The sequence below is a fragment of the Paramisgurnus dabryanus genome, chromosome 10 (assembly GCF_030506205.2).
Source record: "Paramisgurnus dabryanus chromosome 10, PD_genome_1.1, whole genome shotgun sequence".
Lineage (NCBI taxonomy): Eukaryota > Metazoa > Chordata > Actinopteri > Cypriniformes > Cobitidae > Paramisgurnus > Paramisgurnus dabryanus.
The window spans coordinates 10,163,309-10,188,247 of NC_133346.1; the positions used below are offsets into that span (position 1 = coordinate 10,163,309).

The 24,939-nt window shown below is 38.5% G+C and overlaps 1 protein-coding gene across 2 annotated transcripts in view; it reads left to right on the plus strand.

Annotated features, from left to right (window-relative positions):
- Window positions 1-24,939, plus strand: part of robo3 (roundabout, axon guidance receptor, homolog 3 (Drosophila)) — a 182,095-nt gene that overhangs the window by 14,406 nt on the left and 142,750 nt on the right. For both annotated transcript variants that reach the window (XM_065259478.2, XM_065259486.2), the window contains exon 3: window positions 13,908-14,656. In XM_065259478.2, coding sequence (XP_065115550.1) covers window positions 14,500-14,656 — 157 coding nt within the window. In that variant the 5' untranslated portion in view covers window positions 13,908-14,499. The remainder of the gene's footprint in view (window positions 1-13,907; window positions 14,657-24,939) is intronic.

The following is a 24,939-nucleotide window of genomic DNA, read 5'->3' on the forward strand; positions in this document are numbered from 1 at the left end:
TGCAGCAGGCGCAATGATATTATGCAGCATTTTTTTTTTCATATTTAAATAGAAAAAATATTGAAACTCTTTGGTTATTTTTTAAGCGATGCTAATGGTCTAATCAGATTCAATGGATTATGCTAAGCTATGCTAAAAGTGGGATCGCCTGACCCGGAGATCAGCTGAATGGATTCCAAAATGGTAAAAATAACTCTAGGGAAAATTTGCTAGAAAATTTGCATATTTTCAAAAAAAAGTGGAGTGTCTTTTAATGACCATAGGGCTGGTTTTGTGGCACGGTTCTGGCAACTGACACAGTCCTGCACACAGAAGTCCGGTGGGTGTCCAGGACAGGTGACTGTATGTGATTGAAGTCCAGAACACTATGAAACATGACGAAACTAAAGTGAGTTAATATTCACATCATCAGGCATCAGGCTTTTAAGAAAAGGTGTTCGAAAAATAATGGCGGGCACGTGCCTCAGTACAGATTTCTTTCTAACAACACCACTATAAACTCTATTTTTTTTTTTACAAAAGTGTACTTTTTAAAAGGGTAACTTATTGCTCCAGTGACAGCTAGGGACCATTTTTTTGACCATGTAGCTAAAAATTTGGATAAGAAATGTCAGAGTTCTTATTGATAGCTTTTTTGCAGACACATTAAAAGAAACTGTTTAAGGGACATTTTTTGTTTTCATTTTTAAGAGAAATGTCTGAAAAAACAGTAGACTTACTTATTTTAAGCAGTAAACTTTATCTTAGCAAATCTGAGCGTAGGCTTGAGAACCATAGATGAGGCACAAGAGGGTCTAAAAAAAGCAAAAGTCTCCATTGCTTTCCAAGTGGCCATGAAATTAAAAAGAAAAACTGTTGTGGTATTTTTACAAATGACTTATTTGTGAGCTTCATTATTTTTAAAATATTAATGTACCCTCATAATCTTTAATCAAAAACGCAAATCTCCTCAAAAATATCTCTTTTACTTCTGATTATATGGTATGGCAGGTGGGCGGGGTCCGGGAGAAGATCTCAGCGATTAGCAATTAGCAAAACGACCCAACTTCAAACGATCCAATCAGTTCTCGATGGATGAATTCAAATCCAACCCTGCCTTATTTCATTTCAGAAGCCGATTTCCCTCGGATATACATCACCACGGGAAAAAAATCGCTACTTTCGTTCCATGCGACTTTAACTTTTATCAATGAGAAACAATTGACATATTAAAGAGATCTTAATTTAACCGCCTGTACAGAACTTGATGTTGAATCCTTGATGTCACCCATGGTCTTCCTGAAAACATAATTAATGAATCCCATCATATTGCTGGTGTCAGTTTGTGTCTGTCTTCTGGGGTTCAGGGGTCGTTGTCCCGGGGTGAAAACTCAGTGCAATGACATTTTCCAGCAGGGTTAAAGGTCTACAGCCAAATGTCACCGCGCAGGGGACTGGGCAGATGGCCAGCAACGCTTCCTGTCCTCCCTCTGTTAATAAGCCATCCTGTTATCCCTAAACAGACAGGTATTTCTACATTTCACTAAGTGGTTATTTCACACATACACTAGGTTTTTAGATCCCTCTGCAAGGTCTTTAGATCCCTTTTTGTTTTATCACAAAATTAAAGTTCACATCGAGTTGATCTCAAATCATTTATCACACTTTTTCTCATTTTATATTGGTTAGTGACAGACTACGGCAGGGAATGGCCTTTTGAGCACATTACTATGATTATGTCTTGGCCCCAGTGGGGCCCGCAGACAGTTACTCAAATAATGGGTGGAGGGGATGAGCGGATGATAGAGTGATGGAGAGAGAGTTGGACAGAGACGCACGTGTGTTTGTATGGGGTCCCTGCTGTGAGTCTAATTAAAAGGGGTTGGAGGCAGAGGGTCTGCAGCGGGACCCAACGGGGCTCTTCCTCTCCCCGTTCCTTTGATTAACGGCACGCAGTAACGCCCATTCATACTACACACGTTTACCATAAACAGTAATTCAGACTTACACCAGCTAATGTTTCTTTGTGTTGTGATTGTTGGTCTTTTTATTTTGTTTGTTGGGACTTATTATTTAGTTTTCTCTTTAATTGTTTAGTTTTTTATTTATTTTCTATTGAAAAATCTTTAGCACTGCACAAATAAGAACTGTTTTGTATAAAACTTAAACGAAATTTTTTTTTAGAATTTTTTTAGATTTATAAAATGTTTGTGATAGTTACAATAAAAGTTTTCAGAACAGTTAATTGGATATGTAAATCACTACTACATAAAGTTTTTTATTCTAAAACATTGAAGAACAGATTTTTGGACCCCTTAGAAGCTAATGATGTAACTGCAAGGGGTTTGTTATGTTGCGATAGAAGTATCAAATTAGGCGCAATAAAAAGGAAAAAGACTGTTTTAAAATTTGTGTTATAAATTATCTTTTTAAATTTGTGTTATAAATTATAAATTATCTTTTTAAAAGTTGTGATTGTACTTTTTCATCTTTGTACTTTTTATTGTACTTTTTCATCTTTAAAAAAAACATTAAAGATGTTGTTAATTTGTTGTATTTATTTAAAGGAAAACACCACTGTTTTTCAATATTTTACTATGTTCTTACCTCAACTTAGACGAATTAATATATCCCTATCTTTTTTCAATGCTGCACTTAATCTTTGTACAGCGCGTCGTGAATGTGTAAGCATTTAGCTTAGCCCCATTCATTCCTTAGGATCCAAACAGGGATGAATTTAGAAGCCACCAAACACTTCCATGTTTTCCCTATTTAAAGACTGTTACATGAGTAGTTACACGAGTAAGTATGGTGGCACAAAATAAAACATGGCGATTTTTAATGGGATAAAATGTATAACTATATTGAATGGCGGAAGAGCACTTAGTTTGCAGCACTTCGAATGGGGCTAGGCTAAATGCTTACACATTCAGGACGTGCTGTACAAAGATTAAGTGCATGCATTGAAAAAAGATAGGTATGTATGTAAGCAATAAGGTACGAGAGGCTGTGCTGTATCGTGAATAAGTAACGGCTGAAGGGCGTTGTTAGGCACGGCGCGAAGCGGAGTAACTGTTTTATAATAATTTGTTAAGTTAAGGTTAGAACATAGTAAAATATTGAAAAACAGTATTGTTTTCCTTTAAAGCAGGTTTAGCATTACTTAAAATTTCTAGGAGGTATTCCAGGTAAATAATTTCATTCATATGGGTTTGGCCAACACACAAAGTTGTTAAGCAGTAATGCCATCTTTTTGGTTTTTATTTTCGATCATCTTGCCTCTCTTCACTTTTGTTGTGTAGTACCACTGTAATCCCATCATGCTTTTGTGCGATGAAGTCGCATGCAGGCCTGCCCCAGTCACTGAAGGGTTTGCTTTTTTTGTAAAGAAAGGTCAGGTAGTACTCGTGTGTTATGTTGGTCCTATTCATAATCTAATCCTGCCCTATTTCCAATGCAATTGAATTGCAATCATCACATAAGATGGTGCTTGTGTTGATTGTAAATGTCAATGTTTATTTGGTTGTGTTTACCAGCTATTTCCAGACATAATTAACAAAAGGCCTACAATATTGAAAAGTGTTCCTGTAGCTCAATTGGTTGAGCATTGTGTTAGCAACCCAATGTTCATAGGTTTGATTCACAAATTAATAAAATGTATAGCTTGAATGCACTGTAAATCACTTTGGATAAAACCATCTGCCAAATGCATAAATGTAAATGTATGAAGAATTTTAAAGGGACACTCCACCTTTTTTGAAAATACTAATTTTCCAGCTCCCCTAGAGATATGGTCATTCTGGCGTAATAATCAGGGCTTTGCTGCTGTAACCATAGACAGTAAAAGAAATGGACACAGCGACCCCGTTGGATTCAACGGAGACAAGTGAAGGCAATTAGAAGCTCACACTTCCGGGGGGTCGAGCGTACTGCGCAGACTCAAACTGAGCTTGGTGACGTGAGCAACGTGTCTGACACTTGTAAGTCTTCTAATAGCTGTGCCAAGAGAAATCTGAATCACCCAACGAATCTTGCAGAAACGGAGAGTGTGAACAGGAGTACATTTTGTATTAAGTATATTTAGTATTCTGATTAATTACTTTGTCATTTTGCATAGTATTTATTTATTTTAAAGTTTAACGCCAGTACGCCATATTTCACATTCGCTTCTCCTCCTGTCCATACGGTTATTTCTCTACTGTGCGACAGAGAGTCGCATGGTTATGACGCAATCGTTAGCATAGTTTTACTAAAACTGCTTCTACTGGGCCATAACGTAAGATACAAGGTAATGGAGCCTTTTATACATTTTTGTGTTTCTTTAGAAATAATTGATGCACAAATTGAGTCTTTAAACGCCTCAGATGTAAAGTTATTCACTGTCAAAGTGACGCCAAAATGAATGGGAGTCAATGGAATGCTAAGAGCAGGTGGGGGTCCGCTAGCTAATGGCGGTGCCCAGGGCTGCTTCAATAAAATATGAAACCCTGCCCCCCTGGCTGTAACATGGCTGCAGCAGGCGTAGTGATATTACGCACTGCTCGAAAATAGTCCCCTACCATTGAAAGTTACTAAGGGGACTATTTTCGGCTGCTGCGTAATATCATTGCAACTCCTGCAGCCATGTTACAGCAGCAAAGTTCTTGATTATTACGCCTGAATGAGAGTATAGTTCCTAGCCATATCTGCCTAGCATATAATTTTCTGTCTGTCTTAGTACAGGATGTAACTACAGAAGAGTCAAATTTTAAATAGGAAAAATTTCAAAACTCTTTGGTTATTTTTTTGCGTGATGCTAATGGTCTAATCAGATTCAATGGATTATGCTAAGCTATGCTAAAAGTGGTAGCGCCAGACCCGGAGATCAGCTGAGTGGATTCCAAAAAGGTAAAAATCAAATGTATAACTCTAGGGGAGCTGGAAAATGAGCATATTTTCAAAAAAGTGTAGTGTCCCTTTAAACTGAGATACATCATATTTTTACATCAAAAGTTACAGGAAAACTTAATCTTGTAGTCAGAGCTTAAAATTTTCTGCAGTGTTTCTGGAAATGCTCAGTAAATTCCATCTCTTGGTTATGGAACTTTCCCCAGTGTTGGCATGCCCCTCATTAGCATGGACCCTTCATTAGCCATGTTAAGGTCTGGGGGGGAAGCTCCTCTTTGTTCTCTGATCCCCCCTTAGATGATGCCAGGCATCCTCGTCCATCACTCTGTCATTGGTTGATGCTCTTGGGGACTGGACCATACCAGCCCATGCATATTCAACCAAAACCCCACAAGCCTCCTAAAGCAGGACAAATGTGGCCCCGGTAAGGGACCCACACGGTGCCACGTCAGCCCCCCAAAATATTAAAATGCACTAATAAAGAGCACATGGAATCCCTTCAGTAATGCGCCCCATGAGAACGGCAGAGTAATTAAAGGTCTCATGCCTTATACGAACACCTATCATTCATTTGCAGAGTGGACATGTGCATACATACCAATTATGTGCCTTTTTAGTATGCTTTGCATGTTGTATGTTTTCCACTAGTTAATTTAGTTTCTCTAAAGCAAAAACTATCACAAAGCAATTTGTTAAAAAAGATGGACAGTCTTGAGTTATTGGTTGTTGTTGAGGAATTATTCACGTGGCACTCCAAGGACAATCCAAATTTGTTTTGTCCTCTCGGATGTTCGACTGTACAAATGAAGGGATATACTTTTATACGAATCGCACGGAGTGCAAATGAAGGGCGAGACCTTAATAAAGGGTCTTATTATAGAAAAAGAATTGATGTAATGAGTTGGATAAAGTAAAGCCCTCTTTGCATTTGGTATTCCAGCAATGCGTCTGTTATTGCTAGACAAGAGCAAATTGATACAAATAGAAGACAGAGAAAATACACAAAGCATCGTGACTAAACTGTAATGCAGATTTTGGAAGTTTGAGAAAATCCTTACAAATACGGCTTTGCAATTTTCTATATAGAGCATATGGAAGATGTGTTTCGGGAACTTTTAATTGTGTTTGGCAAACATAAACTTGGGATTGTATGCAGAGGTTGTCTCTGTGCACTTCAGCCCCCTTCAGAAAGTTGATTGTGCGTCAAATTGTGACAAGGGTGCGATGATTATGTGAATGAAAAGATGTGAACTTAATTACAAGGCTCTTCGCATTGTGCGAGAGTGGGTTAGGGAATAAGCATTGTGTTTGTAGTGTGATGGGGTCCTTGGGGATGCAACACTCACCCCTGTTGTGTTCTTACTCTGTAATCAGTTTGTCAGCTTTTGTATGTGTGCGTGTGTGTGTGTGTTTGGGGTGGGTTGTCTCCTGTAAATAGCTTCCTATGCAATGATGATATTTTTTGACACATGATGCTATTTATCACCTTTGGACCATCATAAAGCAAACAAAAGTGAAGCGTAAATTGGTTTCAAAATCTTATTTGGATCTGTCTTTGGTGCAAGAGCACGGCTAATCCCCACAAAGCCATTTCCATCCTCCAGACGTGAAATTTACCCTGGATTTTTCTTGTCCTCTTGTCATGAAGCAGACTTCAATGAAACGGTTCCTCAGATCTGTGAGAAATGTCATTATTACTTTATCATTTCCGCTGAACGCCATTAACTCTCAGGGTTTTAATAGCTTCAGCGTGAGAGATCTGAGGAAAAAGCGATGGCAGATCTCAGTCTTTACCTGGAGGATGTCAGCAGGAGATGGAGCCCGACCGGCCAGTTCCTTCATTTGTTGAACTTATAAAGTGGCTTTTGCTTCCTCTGTAGTCGCCCTCAAACTTTAGCAGACTTTGGGCTCTGGAGGGCTGGGTTTAAGGGAGGAAAGTCCTAATTGGAGAGGTCTGTTAAGCTGGGTTACAACTAGTACCCTGAGGAGATTGAAAGGGCTGCAAAATGGACAACAGAAAGGGGGTGTAACACAAAATAGGGTTAGGCATGAGTCCAGACGCCACGTCTGTTTTCAAGTTAGCCATTAAATGTAATTTCAAACTGGTTAGGCTGTTTATGATTTTGAACTGATTGCTTGGTCCAAAACTTACTTTGAATCCACTACAGTTCAGACCCTAATGTACATTTTAATGGAAGGGAAATTGGAAAAATGACTAATCAAGCCGAAGTTAAATGCAGTGGTCGAAAAAATTCCCTAAAAGTTTCTTGGACAAAACCGTATTTTTCTTTATTCTGCCTTTTAATCCTAATGATATTTGTTTAGTTATTTAACCCAATATAGCTTGTGCACAGCAGGTGGTGGTATTTATTGACTTCATTGTTGTTCGAAACTAAATTAAACTGAGAGAAAAGGAAAATTTGTGAAACTCGCAAAGCGCAGAGCCTTTACCAAAACCACCCAAAGGCTTTTCGTCATCTGCATAGCAACTTTTAATTTTCCAGCGCGTGATCACCGTGGACACAGTTAACCAAGCGAGCCTACACATTTGCATTCGGGAAGTAAAAATAGGCTAAATAAATTGAGTCAGTAAGGCTGAAGACGAGCAAAACTGATTGTCCTGTCTGTTAATCATTCGCTCACCCCTCTGGCTTCAATAAAGGGTTATAAAAGAGTATAAAAGAACAATTTGGGCAGCCCAGCTGTGAATACCCAGCCCATCAGATACACAATAGCTGAGTGACGGCCACCGTAATTTAGCGTGTGATCACGGAAACGCCCCCTTCTCTTTCTCTTTGTTTAACTCGTCCAGCAGTGGGACTTTCCCCTCTTGGCCAGATGGGCAAATCCATAATGCAGAGAAGGGTTTAGTAGAGCCCACCCTTATCTCCCCCGATCCCTTCATCTTTCCAGCGCACCCCATTCTAGCTTCACAAACTAGCCCATTACGGGCCAATGGGGGCTCCCTCTCGGCTAATTAAGCGCAGCTTTGCTAGCGTTGCGCGCGATGGGTTAGCGACCCCATTGAAGCTCCAGCACCTGGGGATGCTACCTGTTACTGTACCTTTCCCATCAGCCCTGCGGTGGGGTCCCAGCTGTTGGGGACGGGCCCCTGGACAGAGCTGACTGGTGATGCATGGTGCTCATATTGCATTGTGCATACACTGTTTTTCTAACAGACCCGATGGGCGGTTTGATGTCTCTGTGTTTGGTGAACAATAGACAGGCGGGTTTTGTTCATCAACAATGGAGCTATAGGTCAACTAATGCTGTCATAGTTATATTTTCTTCTGCCATGTCTAGAAGGTCTATGTATACGTAATGGAATTTGTTAGATGTAGTGTTTAGATATGCTTTTTGTTTTATATGCTTTTTAGGCCACGTTTACACATTTCAAGCAAAAACTTAAAACTATTTGGCTGTTTCAACAACCACAGCTTTTTGGGATCTTTAAAATGTACATTTTTGAAATCCACTTATAAAAAGTGTACGTTTTTTGAAAATGATGTAGTTTCCGTCTAAATGACAAAAACGCAAATATGAAAACGTGTTCAGTCTATTTGAAAACCACAACAACAATGCCGGACAGAGTTTATTAACGCTTCTCCAGCAAAGTTTACACAATTTGCCGATTTATAGTCCTGGGTCACTTATAAAAGAACCTTATCCAACAAAATTGCTTGATTTTTTCGCCATCTTTATTGTTTATCTCACCTCACTTGTATTTTTCAGTCTATAGAAGAATATGTGCACCGTTGATGGTGTTTCTTTACAAAGCAAATCCACTACCTTATTTTCCGGACTATAAGTCGCACTTTTTTCATAGTTTAGCGGATCATGGAACTTATAGTCAGGTGCGAATTGTACGTCAAAATTATTTCATATGAACCAAGAGATACCATTCCCGTCTACAGCCAAGAGAGTCTGCTCTATGCTGCTCCTGTATTTATGTAATTCAATGGATTCAGTGATGCGGAATGACTTCGGGACCTTTTTGAACTTGATTTGGCTTGTCGTGTTAATTTGGCCTATTCGGCCTCCCAGGTATGTTCTGTATGCTATTGTGTATCGGGTAAATAACTGTTTATGTTACTGTGTAACATGTATGAACACCTATTCAGCCTGTTGTTCTGTGCTATTGTTTAGTTGAATAACTTGCCTTTCCAGATTAAATGTCTGTTCTTTGCTGGGATTTTGTGAAATCATTTTCTAGATTAAACGCAATTTATGTCCAATGCGACCTAAACATTTTTTTCCTCTTCAAAACGCATTTTTGACTGGTGCGACTCAGAGCGACTCCGAAAAATACTGTTCTACTGTCCTGGCACGAATAATGCGAAATTTTTTGACGTTTTTGCAGATCCTTGTGAACGGATATTTTTCAAAAACACAAAAGAAAAACTTTTTATTAGTACAATAGGGTTGTGCAAATGTACGCTTTAAGTGCAGAGTATATAAGATTGATAGATACATATTCCCCACTCTTGAAACAAATCTCATTTTATGCCGAGTTTTCACTTCCCCAGATGCAATTGATCTCTGCTGCGGAGTTACAAATACAACAAACAAGATGGTATCACTCAAATGCATAGAAGTGCTTTGTAAGGATTTGCTCAAAGACAACAGCTGCTCCGTTGGCAAATTGCCTCGTGAATAAGTCGAAATTCTTCTCCGAGAGACTTGATCAGACTAGCATTGATTTTCCGCAAGGTTAATTCACCTGCAGAGGTCTATCCTTCTCGGCAAGCCGCCGAAAGGCATTTTTCTCAAAGCGAAGCCAATCACTGGTCTCCTCTTTTCCCTTTCACTTCGAAGAGAAAACAAATAGTTCATCTTTCCTCAACAGTCAATACAGAGCCCTCTTCTGTCAGGCCTGTCTTGATTGAGATGAACTCTACTCTACTCAAACCGAGATACGCTGATTGTAAGAGAACGGGGGGCTTTTCTAAGTGCCTGCGAGGTCTTTTAAACTGTGAATGCTAAAAAGAAAACCATGCTGCTAGATTCAGAGCCAGTTATTTGCTGATATAAGCTTAATGCTTGAGACTGGTTAAAACATAGACATGAGCCAGACATGGTCTGTAGGATTTTTAAATTAGCACCTTATTTTGGATCGAGGGTGTCTTATGCATATTTAAATTAGTCTTTAGCATTTTCACAAATTAGCTTTAAAAAATGAATTGAAATGAGGGATTGAGGCAGAAAAAATGAATGAAATGCAAATGTATGAAAGGCGTGAATCATGGGGCGTGTCTTTAAGTTAATATCCATGGGGTTACGGCTAATTGTGCCTTTATGCGCCTTTTGTTGTGCGATTATGCCGGGTTTGCTCAGGGTTTACGGTGAGTTTGCTCTGTTGACTGAACTAAAAGGTTTATTTGAGATCTCTCCACCTTTGCCCCCCAAGTTCCCTGGGCCGCCTAGTGGCAAATATTCCCTTGGTACCCCAACATATTGGTTCTGTCACCCAGGCCTGCCTCCCTGTCTTAACATCCACAAAAGAAAGAATTAGGATATGTGCTTGTCAACATAAGAGCGTAATTGCAAAGTTAAAGAGTGATGTTTGCTCTGGCGTTGTCTGGAAAGGAACTGGCAAAGAACTACGTTGTGGTAGTCCCTCTCAAGAGACGGTCGACGTTTAGTTCTCAGGGCTAGATTCAGAAGGAAAGGCCCAATTATATCACTTGGCATATGGGCAGAGCCGCCTAATGATGAGGAAGACCAAATGCTTGGCAATCAAAGGTCAGAACTTGTCTGTGCCCGAGCCAAAAGATGCCCAATTACAAAATAGCTTTTTACCCTGCTGGAGCTTTTACTTCCAGCTGTGGGACCTGGCAGCTACACCTGGATCTTCGACTCCCCCGGATCACCAATCTGTCAGATGGTTCTCCCACCGAGCTGTAGCCACACAATATCATTGTCCAAACCTCATGACAGGACCATAACACGTGCATCCCCACAGAGAGCCCGGGCACAGCTGCTTCGGACGACCCTGGCACGGCTCTCGAAGCTGGTTGTGATCTTTATTATCTAAGCTGGAGGCCTTTTGAGACAATAGTGTATCTCCCCTATGCCCACAGCTCAGACTGAGCAGACACAACTTTGTATTTTTCATCAGAACGGGATGACATGTGTCAGTTGTCAACATGCCCACCGATTATTCTGCTCTTAAATCATCTGCATGACCTTCTGTTTCATCGCATGAATAATTTAGCATCGTCCTATTCAGAAAAGATAATACGAGGTGAATAAATTAATGTTTGTTATAGTTGTTACACCTAAGAACATTTTGGCTCACCTTTAGATAAATGCATTTAGATGATACATTTATTGTCACCGATAAAAAAGGAACAACGGTAGGGGGGCAGAGTTCGATAAGATCAATCCGTGACACGAAAACACAAATTAAAGTCAATCGCAGCTGGGCTCTCAAAGAAAAAGTCAAATAGTCTTTCAAGGAAACCAAACCGTATCTCTTCTCTGCTCTTCCGCTGGTGTAAAGCTTTATCAATGAGCTGCCGGTCCACGTCTCTTGTAATTGAGTCGGTGTGATTGCGTCGTAGTCCGCCGAGAATGTGGAAGAATTTGTGGTAATGAGTATTCGATTGCGACAGCGTCGAGCAGGTAAAGGGAAAAAACAGTGCCGGTGCCTTCTCGAGCATAGTATCGATTTTTCTCACAGAGCCCTTCAGCCGTGATGTGACTGTTAGGGGACTGTTTTAAAGGACTGTGTGGGATTGCCAGGAGAGCAGGTGAACATTATCTTGGGTTTAAAACAGCGAGGTGCCACTGCTATAGGTTTGTTATATTGCAAAATAGATCAACAGTTGATTTCAATGCAATGCTGTCAGTACAAATAGTGTTAGTATGGATGTTGGAATAATTCATAAAAATACTGGAGTGGAGAGGGTGTCCACATGTTTTTGGTTATGTAGTGTCTGTAGATTTACATCATTAACCCTATAATACACTTTTCAGTCAGATACAGGGATAAACTTGAAGATGAAGAGGAAGGAAGTCTTCAGTAAAAATGTAAATTTTTGGCACTATAATATGGCTTATTGCCCATGAGAGGACAATAACTTCACATACTGCTGCCCAAAAGGAGAGTATATGATCATAACAAGATCATTATGCTCTCCCTAACCAAAGGCATTTTATTTCTCCGACTTTTATTATTCATGTTTTATGCTTGAAATAAATTGTTCGGCACTGTTGGGTGTTAAAATGATTGAGGGGTTCTCTGTGTTGAATCTTGCACATATAAGCCATATTTTTAATGTCATGTGAAGTTGGTTGAATTCACCTTATGATGCATTTAACATTCAGAAAGCATGCAATATTGGAAATTTTGTATTTTAAGATGCTTTTACGTTTGACAGCAAGAAAATGACTAATGTATCTGATTCTGCCAGAATTTAGTTAAAGGCTTTCCGTTTCCATAGCTACCGCATCCAGTGTATACTGTATCTATTGACAAACTGGTGATCTCTTTTTTAATGTGTTCTTAGGAAAATGCTGTATAAGTAAAATGAAGTCTGCATGATCAAAATTCACTAATATGAATGTAAATGCATGCAATCCCATGCAAATGGAGACTTTTGCTTAGGTTCCTACGGTACCCCCAATAATCTTACGTCGCAAAGGATTTTAACTGTTATATATGATCTTATCATCTTGATGATATACACAATATATCTTTACTAGCCTGTTTTAAGTTTTCTTTCCATTTTTTAGGAGAAACTATGGACAAAGTTGATACTTGAACTATAACTGAAAAGTTTAAGTGTCCCAAACTATACAAGAGCAATTCTTGAGAATTAAAATATTTTACAGGGGTCTAACATAAATAAATCTAATCTTTTCATCCAAAAAAAATAATACTATTTAGACATTTTGTGCAGTATATGATTATGATAATCATTCTGCATGACAAAACATATCAAAGTATTGTGGAAATAAATCTGATACCATCACTGCCCAATGTTATCGCCATAGCTCTCCTTGTAAGGATTCATCGAATCCCTCGGACTTGATAAAGATTGGCACCCTGCTTTGAAGCCTTTGGCACAACTACCCCATGAATACAAAACATCACCAAGTGCAACGGGGGCAGGGCTTGCAAACTTCCTCTCCGAAAGTGCACGATGGGGGTCGTCACGCCAACTTTGTACCACGGATGCGTCCCTTTGTCTAGCGATAAACAGGGGAAGGGCCGCACTAATGGGTAGCACACTGATTCTGTCACCCGCCGAAAACATAGCACATGAGTCCAGCGAGACCGCCGTCACGTGAATTCACATGCATGCACACGCAACAATCCCGGTGTCCTCCCACTGAGTGTTGTGTGGACATGCACAAAAGCTTTACCTCACCGTAATGCCACTGGTGCTGTGCATATAGTGATGAGTAAACAGATGGAAGACTTTTTTTGGGGTTTCACATTCTGATAGTTGATCACAAAGGAGGCATCTGCTCATTTAAAGATCAGACATAAAAACAGATGCTACAAGACAAATTATACTGTTGATCGAGGAGAGAAATTGCCATGGATTGGTTTTATGTAGTAAGTACCTCCAGGACTTTGAAAAGTTTAAATGACCATGAGATAAATGCCATCATAGGATACGACAAATAATTGAGATATTTAAGAGATCTCATTTGTGACTCTTCCTGTAACACTTTAGAAAATATGAAAGCAATCTCCTTTAGGATTTCATACACACATCAAAGCCTTTTGAGATTTCCTCGCAATTGTTGTAAAAACTCTATTACTGCAAGAACACATCACAGTTTGAGATCACAGTGTGCTCCTTGTTGTGAAAAGACAATGTAGCAGTAATTGACACATCAGCTTTCGCCGTATTGCCAGACGGCTGGAGTTTGTGCTGCATCATGTTTGTTTGTTTGCGTGCGTCTGCGAGAATTCGCACGCGCATGCACACGTATACGTATCGGCCGGCGGGTCAGTTTATTCTCCTGTTTATCAATGCCTCCAGGGATGATTGTTAATCCAATAATTAAACATTTATTGCCAACAGCACCTGCTCTCCCTTCTTTTGGTGACCCCTGGGGACTCAATCACACCATCACAGGAAGCCAGAGGATCGGAGAGAGGGAGGGATGATGGAGAGCGAGAGAGCGAGAGAGAGGAGGAGGGAGTGTGAGATGAAGCGAGGAGCAGTGGGAGGGGTTGGGAAAAAGAGCAGCATTTCGGTAGGGTCATCAGATAGCCGGATTCTTTTACACGTACAAGGTGTTATTGTGCAGGAGGACAAACGCCTGTGAAGTTATGTGACTCTAGAACAAAGGACAAAAGAGGAGGACGAATTTAACACGTTCCAGAGGAGAACAACAGGGGAACGGAAGAGGGGCGCCCCCCTTATTGAGATCCCCCAAATGCTTTGAACTAATGAGAAAAGTTTCATTTACTCTCTAAATGCCTGCATTGGACTTTTATTGAGGTTTTTGCGCAAGATTTGAAATTGACATCTTGACTGAATAGAAAAAAAGCTCTGTGGAAGAAAACTTGCATATCTACTTTCAGCCTTATTTAAAAGGGACCATCAAACAAGAGAGAGGATACATAAAAGAGAAAAGAGGGGCAGCGTTCTCTCTGTAGCTGAAGCAGAGATGCTGCGGTACCTGATAAAGACGCTTCTGCAAATGAATCTTTTTACTGATACCATGCGTGATGCCAATAATGGAACCGACGTGTTCTTCAACATCTCCTCCATCCCTTCCTACAACTCATCTCTGCTGGACTGGTCCAACTTCACCGGCTTAAATGGTGAGGATGCAAGAACATGATCTTTTTTTTTTTGAGAAAAAGAAACTACAGTAGCTCTTTACAATAAGGTTCTGGATTAATGCATTAAATGTCATGCAATATCTTTACATTTTTCTTAATATTGGTTCACAATGCATTAAGTTTTCTTAACATAAAAGTGTTAGAGTAAAAAATGTAAAAATGCTGTTAAAGTATTGTTCCTTATTAGTCTGTGACACTTATTGTATACAACCTTATTGTAAGGTGTTATTGTAAGAAATTACTGAAAGTAATGTAGTGTGACCAATGAGATTTGTGCATGATGTCATTGCATCTGAGACCTAATGTTAATCTATCTATCTATCTATCTATCTATCTATCTATCTATCTATCTATCTATCTATCTATCTATCTATCTATCTATCTATCTATCTATCTATCTATCTATCTATCTATCTATCTATCTATCTATCTATCTATCTATAGTCAATTAATTATGGATCTATAATAAAACTCAGCTACATAATAATTAAAAAGTAGAATTTCTCAATATTTAAATGTCGCACCTACGCTTGAGTAAAGAAAGTATTTTAAAAGCTTTCTGTATGCACGAAGCACATTCTCCTGACTGAGTGAATGACTTGGCGAATCTGTATGGACGAATTTCTCCCATTGTCACTGAATGTGTCAAAGTCTATTTGCCAGCAGGCACTTAAGCGCGTGTGTAATGGGAATGTCCCGCTGTGGTGTTCTCCACAGAAGAGGTAATGACAGGGCGCTGAGTGAGACTGTGTTTGTGTTAAGGTAATTGGGAGGAGGTTATTTTACCTTGATGTCCATTTAATGAGCTTCCATGTATGTCACACTGTTCAGATCAATAGCACATACCTCCTAAATACACGCCTCCATTCATACGCATCATCACACCCTGCACACTTATTTTCTCAGTCTTACTAACTTTCTTTTTGTACTGAAGCTCACCAGACAGCTGACTAACACTAAAGTATGGTTTACTTGTTTAAATACATAAGATACATTTCTATATTTTTCTTTCTCCCTCCCTCCCTTCTTTGCTTCCTTCCTCCCTCACTTTCTTTCTTCCTTCCTTTTATTCTCCTATCTACCTACCTACACACCTATCTACCTTTCTTTCTTTCTTTTCTTCTTTCCTTCTTACTTCTTTCCTTTCTTTCTTTCTTTCTTTCTTTCTTTCTTTCTTTCTTTCTTTCTTTCTTTCTTTCTCTCTTTCTCTCTTTCTTTCTTTCTTTCTCTCTCTCTCCATCCCTCCCTTCCTCCCTCCCAGTTTTCTCATTTCTGTCTTTCTTCCTTACTTCATTTCTTTCTTCCTTCATTCCTTCTCCCTCCCTCCATTCCTTTCATTCTCCTACCTACCTACTTACCTACCTACACACCTATTTACCTTTCTTTCTTTCTTTCTTTCCTTCTTTACTCCCTTCCCTACTTCCCTACTTTCTTTCTTTCTTTCTCTATCTCTCCCTCCCTTCTTTTCTTCCTTCCTTCCTCCCTCCCTCACTTCCTTTCTTCCTTTCTTCCATTCTTTCTATCTATCTATCTATCTATCTATCTATCTATCTATCTATCTATCTATCTATCTATCTATCTATCTATCTATCTATCTATCTATCTATTCTTTGTTTCTTCTTTCCTTCATTTCTTCCTCCCTCCCTCCCTTCCTGTCATTTTCCTACTTACTTACTTTCTTTCTTTCTTTCTTTCTCTTCGTTCTTTCTTTCTTTTGTTCTTTCTTATGCTTAAGTCGCTGTTCTCTGGACTCCCCAGGACGTTTAATGTAGTTTTATCCAAAGTTGCTTTGTGGAGATTGAAGGATAGACAGAAGAGGTTGAGAGAGAAGAAAGTGGGGGTCTTTTTTCAGAGGTGGACATGTAGGAGGTAAACCTGCTTGTGAAATGTAACTCAGAAAAGAAGCTTATCTCAGCTTGTGTTATCTGATTTACTGCGCATTGATAATACACAGACTGTAGCACCACCGAGACCTCTGTTCCCACTGTGCGTGTGTGTGTGTGTGTGTGTGTGTGTGTGTGTGTGTGTGTGTGTGTGTGTGTGTGTGTGTGTGTGTGTGTGTGTGTGTGTGTGTGTGTGTGTGTGTGTGTGTGTGTGTGTGTTTAAGAGAGAGAGTTTGAATGCTACATAATCAAAACCAATGCATTCTTATCCCCAAACATTGCCAACACAGCTCTGATTGAAAGCATACACACACACACGCTGCCCAGTGCTGGCAACACCTCTCCATCTGCTGACAGATATGAATTTGAATTTTGCCTCCTGCTGTTTGTGTATCATAGAGGACGTTTTAATTTGGCCTTCTGTCTGCGTTTTGAGCCTGCTGATATCCTTATGAATATGTTTGCCGTTGTCTAGAATGATTGATCTGGTGCTATTCCTTGTATTACTTTAGCATTTGTATAAGTCAGAATAATGTTGTAAGTATTATTTATAGATTTCAGCAAGAGTAAAGCCATTTGCAATAGCATATATCAAAACTGTGGACAATACAGGTTTACCAAAGCATTGCGTTGTGTACATAAGAGTTTATATGTGAGTGTATAGGTGCTTGAGTTCTGTCTGTGTGTGCGCGCCCGCGCGCGTGTGTGTGTGTGTGTGTGTGTGTGTGTGTGTGCATGGGTGTCCTTATAAGTCTATCTAGAGATAAGATGAGATGAGATCAGGGCCAGGTGTAATACTTACAGCCTCTTGTATTTTTGAGCATATCATATCTGTACCTTTGACCGGTAAGCTTGTCCACTGCAGTCACCAATGCATTGTGCCGAATTCAATAAGATGAGTACTCAGCCTGCTGCTGACCCTCTGAAACGAATCGAAAATGGAAAAAATCAATATCGCCTGATAACTAATCCAGGAAATATCTGTGAATTCACATAGATGAGTCTATATAGGACTCTTGTGGTGCTGTTGCTTATACTTATTTTTTCATCTGTTCCTGTAGCTCATCTGGGAGAGCATTAAATTAGCAATAGTTCAAAATTCCCAGTGAGCGGCACATACAAAGTGTACTGTAAACATATAGTTTAAATACACTCACTTGCCTTGGATTGGCTTTGAGGGATAGATACACACAGTCTGAACATTAAAAATACATTTTCCAGAAACATACTGATTTACATTTGGCGCTTTACCCCGAGTGACTTACATGAAAGATGATGACAAATCTTAATGCACATTCCTTAACTGAGGTCTATATTACATTTTTATAGCTTCATTTTGAGATAAGATATATATCTATCTATAGAGATGCCTATGTATATTACAGCTCTGAAAGTCCAGATACCTTTGATTCGGTTTGTGTAACATTCTCTGTTTTCCAGAATGGTAATTGACCCGTTGCAAGAAAATGAAATTTTTCGATGACGATCCGGCCTGTCACGACAGCTTATTTCAGTGACTAATCTGACAATGAATATAAATTCATGGTTTTGCAATGAATACTGACAGCAAATGAGTTTGGTCATGTGAGGGTCCGTATTGCACCTGAGTCCATGGCTATGACGTTCCATTGGAATCCCGAGGCTTCACATCATGTGAATGTGTCTGATATACACATTGTAATGAAGCTGCTCGGTTTCAATGTATGTCAGACCCGGTGACAGCCTGTCTTCTCACTTTATAAATCTCAATTAGTTCGCCCACAGCTATACTGTATATTTAAGGCTGTATAATTTAGTAACACGGATGGTTAGATCCTAGTCTGCTCTTTCATACTTGCTGTTCTTTAGTGTACATATATAATTTTTTATTAAATTAAGTCATTTCATGCAACCACTTGGCTATAATGTCATAAGCAGTGACACAGTGTATTGTTTCCGTGCTTTATAGTCAAACAGTTCTGTATGGTTTTTTATTAATCCATCCGCTGCAGGGGTCTGATCCCATGTTCTCTAATTGGCTGTGTTGTTGTCGGGGGTAACGGGGCCGTGTCCTAATCCCGCTGTGCTAATGTATGTGTTTGTGCGCTCAGAGAGGTCAAGTGGGCTCAACCCTTCCCTCATCTCACGGGTCTTTTATTCCCCCCGGGTTAACAGAAGGCATCTTTGAGGAAGCCAAACTTACATTTATCACGGTTCGGCGCTTGTACATCTTCATCCGTGAAGATGTTTGTCAGCATTCTTTAATGTAAATAGATAACCGGGAATAGATAACCTTTCATTTATGCAGATGCCTTCAGTGTATACATTTTATCAGTATGTTTTTGGGAATGTCTAGGATGACTGAGGAATTCTGGATGGTTTTCACCATGGAATAATAATAAAATCTGTAGATACCGTAGTGTGTTTTAGTTATATCTTTGTTAGAAAAATGTGTACAGTTTCTTATAGACCTTCAAGTGAAACACTCCCATTCAGTGATTTTATTATCCCTGCCTACTGAGGCTGTTTATGGGCAATCGTGTCTAGATAATCAGGTGTATATCAAATCTATAGTTTGGCTATGACCGTTGACACTTTCAGGACTTGTTTATGGATAACTGTACTACACAACCATTCAAATCTTAACCCTTCCTCTGTTGTTATATGCAGTATATGTAGTATTAAATGAAATGGACACATAGTCCAGATATGTTTATTCATTACCCGGACACAACCTAGAATGCAAATCAGCCTCAGCATCATTAACACACTAATCGTATAGGCAGAGACTCATAGCATACACATTAAGAGGTTTAAACGGACACAGGTTAATTCTTCAGCCACCCATCATTAAATCTGACCTTTCCGCAGCAGCTTGGTGCAGTTTATATGGTTAGTCATGCTTCATGTAAGATATTTTTGGAGAGAGAGATTCAGTACTGAAAAGTTTATCGTGTAGTATTTTATAGAGGGCGAACGAAGCTTTTCTGTTATATTGAACAGGACAAAACATTTATGGTCTGTTTGAATGTCTGTCTTTCTTCTTACTAACTATATATCTATCTTTTCATTGTCTTTCCATCATATTAATTTTCTTTTTAGACAGATACATTGTAGTAAATCAGTCTATACAAAATAATAACACAATTGTTGTCTGTCTAAACTGTATATCATTGTCTGTCCATCATTTTGATTTTCTTTTTTAGACAGACAGACAGTCTGTCTGTCTGTCTGTCTGTCTGTTTTTCTTAGTAACTATACATCTATCTTGTCACTGTCTGTCCATCTTTTTCATTTTCTTTTTAGACAGACAGGCAAATACATTGTAGTATATCAGTCTATACAAAATAATAACACAATTGTTGTCTGTCTGTTTTAGACAGGCAGGCAGGCAGGCAGGCAGACAGACAGACTGTAGTACATAGTAGTACATAGTTGTATACATAAACAAAATTGTTGTCTGTATGTCTGTGTATTTTTAATCTAACTGTATATCTGTCTATCACTGTCGGTCCATTGTTCCAATTTTCTTTTTAGACACACAGACAGACAGACAGACATACAGACAGATACATTATAGTATATGTTTTTATAAAAAACTTTTATTGTATGTCTGTCTGTCTGTCTGTCTTTCTTAGTAACTATATATCTATCTTGTCACTGTTTTTTTTTTTTTTAGATAGAAAGGCAGGCAAATACATTGTAGTACATCAGTCTGTACAAAATAATAACACATTTGTTGTGTGTCTAAACTGTTTATCATAGTCTGTCCATCGTTCTGATTTTATTTTTTAGACAGGCAGACAGACAGACAGACAGACAGACAGATACATTATAGTACATGTTTTTTAAGAAAAAAAACTCTTATTGTCTGTCTGTCTGTCTGTCTGTCTATCTTTCTACCTTTCTTTCAGCCTTTCTGTCGCCCTCTCTGTTTTGTCTTTCTGTCTGTCTGTCTTTTTGTCTGTCTGTCTGTCTGTCTGTCTATTTTCTATCTAACTATATCTGTCCATTTTTCTAATATTCTTTTTAGATAGACAGACAGACAACTACATTGTAGTACAAAGGTCTATACATAAAAAAAATTGTTGTCTGTATGTATTTTTTATCTAACTGTATATCTGTCTATCACTGTCTGTCTATCGTTCCAATTTTCTTTTTAGACAGACAGACAGACAGATACATTATAGCACACGTTTTTATATAAAAAAAAAAACGTTTATTGTATGTCTGTATGTCTGTCTTTTTTAGTAACTATCTATCTTCTCAGTGTCTGTCCATCTTTTTAATTTTCTTTTTAGATAGACAGATACATTTGTTGTCTGTCTAAACGTCTATCATTGTCTGTCCATCGTTCTGATTTTCTTTTTAGACAGACAGACAGACAGACAGACAGATACATTATAGTACATGTTTTTTAAGAAAAAAACTATTATTGTCTGTCTGTCTATCTTTCTGTCTTTCTTTCGGCCTTTCTGTCACCCTCTCTGTTTTGTCGTCTGTCTGTCTGTCTGCATTTTCTATTGAACTATATATATGTCCATGTATCTGTTTATCACTGTCTGTCCATGTTTCTAATATTGTTTTTAATTAGACAGGCAGATAGACAAATACATTTTACTACATCGTTCTATAAAAACCAACAATTTTCTGTGTTTTTTATCTAACATCTGTCTATCACTGTCTGTCCATCATTCCAATTATCTTTTTAGACAGACAGACAGACAGACAGACAGACAGACAGACATTATGGTACAACTGTTTTTATAGTAAAAAAACAATTATTGTCTGTCTATCTTTCTGTCTTTCTTTTGGCCTTTCTGTTGCCCTTTCTGTTTTGTCTTTCTGTCTGTCTGTCTGTCTGCATGTCTATATTCTAACTATATATCTGTCCATCTATCTGTCTATCACTGTCTGTCCATCTTTCTAATATTGTTTTTAATTAGACGGACAGATAGACAAATACATTGTAGTACATCGGTCTATACAAAAAACACATTTGTTGTCACTGTATTTTTTATCTAACTGTATATCTGTCTATCACTGTCTGTCCATCGTTTCAATTATCTTTTTAGACAGACAGTTAGACACACAGAAACACACACACACACACACACACACACACGCACACGCACACACACACACACATTATGCTAAAACTGTTTTATAGAAGAAAAAAACTATTATTGTCTGTCTATCTGTTTTTTCTTTGTGTCTGTCTGTCTGCATGTCTATATTCTAACTAACTATATATCTGTCCATCTATCTGTCTATCACTGTCTGTCCATCTTTCTAATATTGTTTTTAGATAGACAAACAGATAGACAAATAAATTGTAGTACATCGGTCTATACAAAAAACACATTTGTTGTCACTGTATTATTTATCTAACTGTATATCTGTCTATCACTGTCTGTCCATCATTCCCATTTTTAAGACAGATAGACAGACAGACAGAAAGACACATTATAGTAAATCTGTTTATAGAAGAAAAACAATAATTGTCCGCCTGTTTGTCTGTCTATCTTTCTGTCTTTCTTTCAGCCTTTCTGTCACCCTCTCTGTCTGTCTGTTTATCTGTCTGTCTGTCTATTTTCTATCTAACTGTATATCTGCCTACCACTGTCTGTCCATCGTTCTAATTATCTTTTTTTATACAGACAGGCAGGCAGGCAGACAGACAGACATATACATTACAGTACTGTACATCTGCCTTAAAAACACACAATTATTGTCTGTCTGCCTGTCTGTCTATTTTTTATCTAACTGTATATCTGCCTATCACTGTCCATCTATCTAATTATCTTTTTAGACAGACAGACAGACAGGCAGACAGACAAGCAGGCAGACAGATAGACAGACAGACAGACAGACAGACAGGCAAACAGGCAGATAGACAGACATATACATTACAGTACATCTGTCTTTAAAAAAAAACGCGATCATTGTCTGTATGTCTATTTTCTTTCTAACTATATCTGTCTAGCTCTCTGTCTGTCACTGTCTACCCATCTTTCAAATGTTCTTTTTAGACAGACTGACAGACAGTCTGTCTAATATATGTCTATCTATCTGTCTTTCACCCTCTCTCCATCTCTTTAATTTTATTTTTAGATAGCCGACAGATAGGCAAATACATTATAGTTCATCTGTATACAAACAAACACTGTATTGCACACATCTCTCTGCCTTTTCTCTCCTTCTACCTAATCCATCTGTCTCTTGCTCCCTCTCGCATTATTTCAAGAGATTTCTTTCCCCCTATATCAGTCCTTCAGAGTGTCAGGCTATGAATAACATTGTGAAGAGCGATGTGTCATGTAGCAGCAATCTGCTCCGGGGCGGACAGATGAGATCCCTCAAGCTTAATCAGACACAAACTTATTCTCTCGATATCCTTCACGACTCCTCCCTGACGCTGACAAGCTAATCCTGGGTTTTAATAGCCCCAGCGGCTCAAGATGATATGCAGAGTTATGTACATATCAAAACCTGCATGGAAATCAGTTGCTGGCTGCGAATGCATGGGTGAAGGTGACTAAACCGGGGAAGGGGGGTTCTCCACAGACCTGGCAACCCAGTGGTGTTCGCAATGCATGCATATTCAAATGACTTCTTTACTCTTAGGAGTTTGGGAAGTGGTGAAGGGCATTGCAGTCATAATGTGAATTGAAAGAGGGGGTTAGATTATCAAATCATGAAATTATCTGACCTATAATGTTTCACTTTAACCATCACAATGATGGTTAATAAATTGCATTCAGTTTGATTAATGCATGTCATTATTCACGAGTAAAAACAGCATATTTGTTTGAAAGTAAATGATTAGTTAGAATGCATATTTGTGATAGGGTTTGTATTAATGTGTTAATGAGCAAAATTGTGGACGTGCGTGCCTTAAATATGATTGATGACATCAGCCCTGTGCTATTTTCACATACTTTATATTACCCTGTCAATCAACATAAGTTCGTTCTTTCTTTCTTTCCTTCTTATTTCATTTTCCACACTGTATGCAGTCTGATTATATTGTTCAATTACAACACAATATTTCATTAATCAGTGGCAGTGAAAAAGAAATGTCCTGGAAGCCGAATTGAACGCCGTGTCATTCCTTGTTGTACTGTCCTTAAGGGAAAACTCAAACAGGCGTGAAGTCAATGAAAGTGTGGGGTTCATAGTGTCACTGACAGAGGGGTCAGAGAGTAGGGTCACGACCCTAAACCCTCCTCTCATCTTTAGATAGAGCCGAGTTCATTTATTTCTCAGTCTCACGCTAGATGTCCGTGCTGCCTGCACCCGAGCAGTCCACAAACCTACACATGTGTCCTCTGCTTTCTTATTCAAATTAGTTTGATCCCCAAAGCCGTATCGAAGAGGCTCGTGTGGTTACGCACAGATGCGCTCAATTTAACACGCGCGCACTCTGACATTTGCATACATTTATGCATAATAAAATCACATCCATTTATGCATATTAAAATGAGTGTTAACCCATATAAACGAGTGTATGTATAGAATTGACATGCGTTTGCATGCACATTAAAAATGGGAAAGTTAAACTTATTTTCCAATTGTCTGGGCTATTGCCGACCATACGGACATCCATCATGAATATTCATGCAGGCACGGTGGTTTGCTCAAGCAGTTTAACGTATTTGATGTTCTTTTTGAAGAGATTAGTAAAAAAAAATTTATTATGGCAGGGAGTGGCATATTAGATTATTTTTATTCAATTCACATTTATTTTCGCTTTTCACAGTTTACATTGTAAATATAAAATTCACATAAAACACAACAATTCAGGAAATTAAAAACTTGCTTTAGACTTTTAGCTGCTTTTCATGTCTTTAATGTTGTTTTGAAAGCATTAGAGTTAATTTGTCGAACTTTGTCTAAACTACATGAAAAAATACATTATCATAGAAAATACATGTGCTACATAAAATACAAAAAAATGAAAATACTTCCGGGTTTTATAAGTTACGGTATCCACCTGGTGGATAATAACGGTATTGCGAAAAGCCGGAAATACTCGTCATTGGCAGGGAAGCGTTTTCTCTTATTTGAATTATAAGTGCGGGGAAAGAGTTAAGGCAGGTCAAGCCTTCATTTTAGTCAGATAAGCCTTGTCTGGAAAACCGACACTATAATTTATACTATATAACAACTTTATTTTCTTTATTTTCTATTTGCTTCAAAACAATATGCATTGTGAAAAGCGCTATACAAAATGTTTTTAATTGAATTTACATTAATGCATTTAGCATAACCCTTTTATCCAAAGTGACTTACAGTGCATTCAGCCTATAAATTATTATCAGTATGTGTGTTCCCTAAAAGCTGAAGTATAGTTCACTTTGTGTGCGCAAGGGTCCGCGTATAGTGCGCGCAACACAT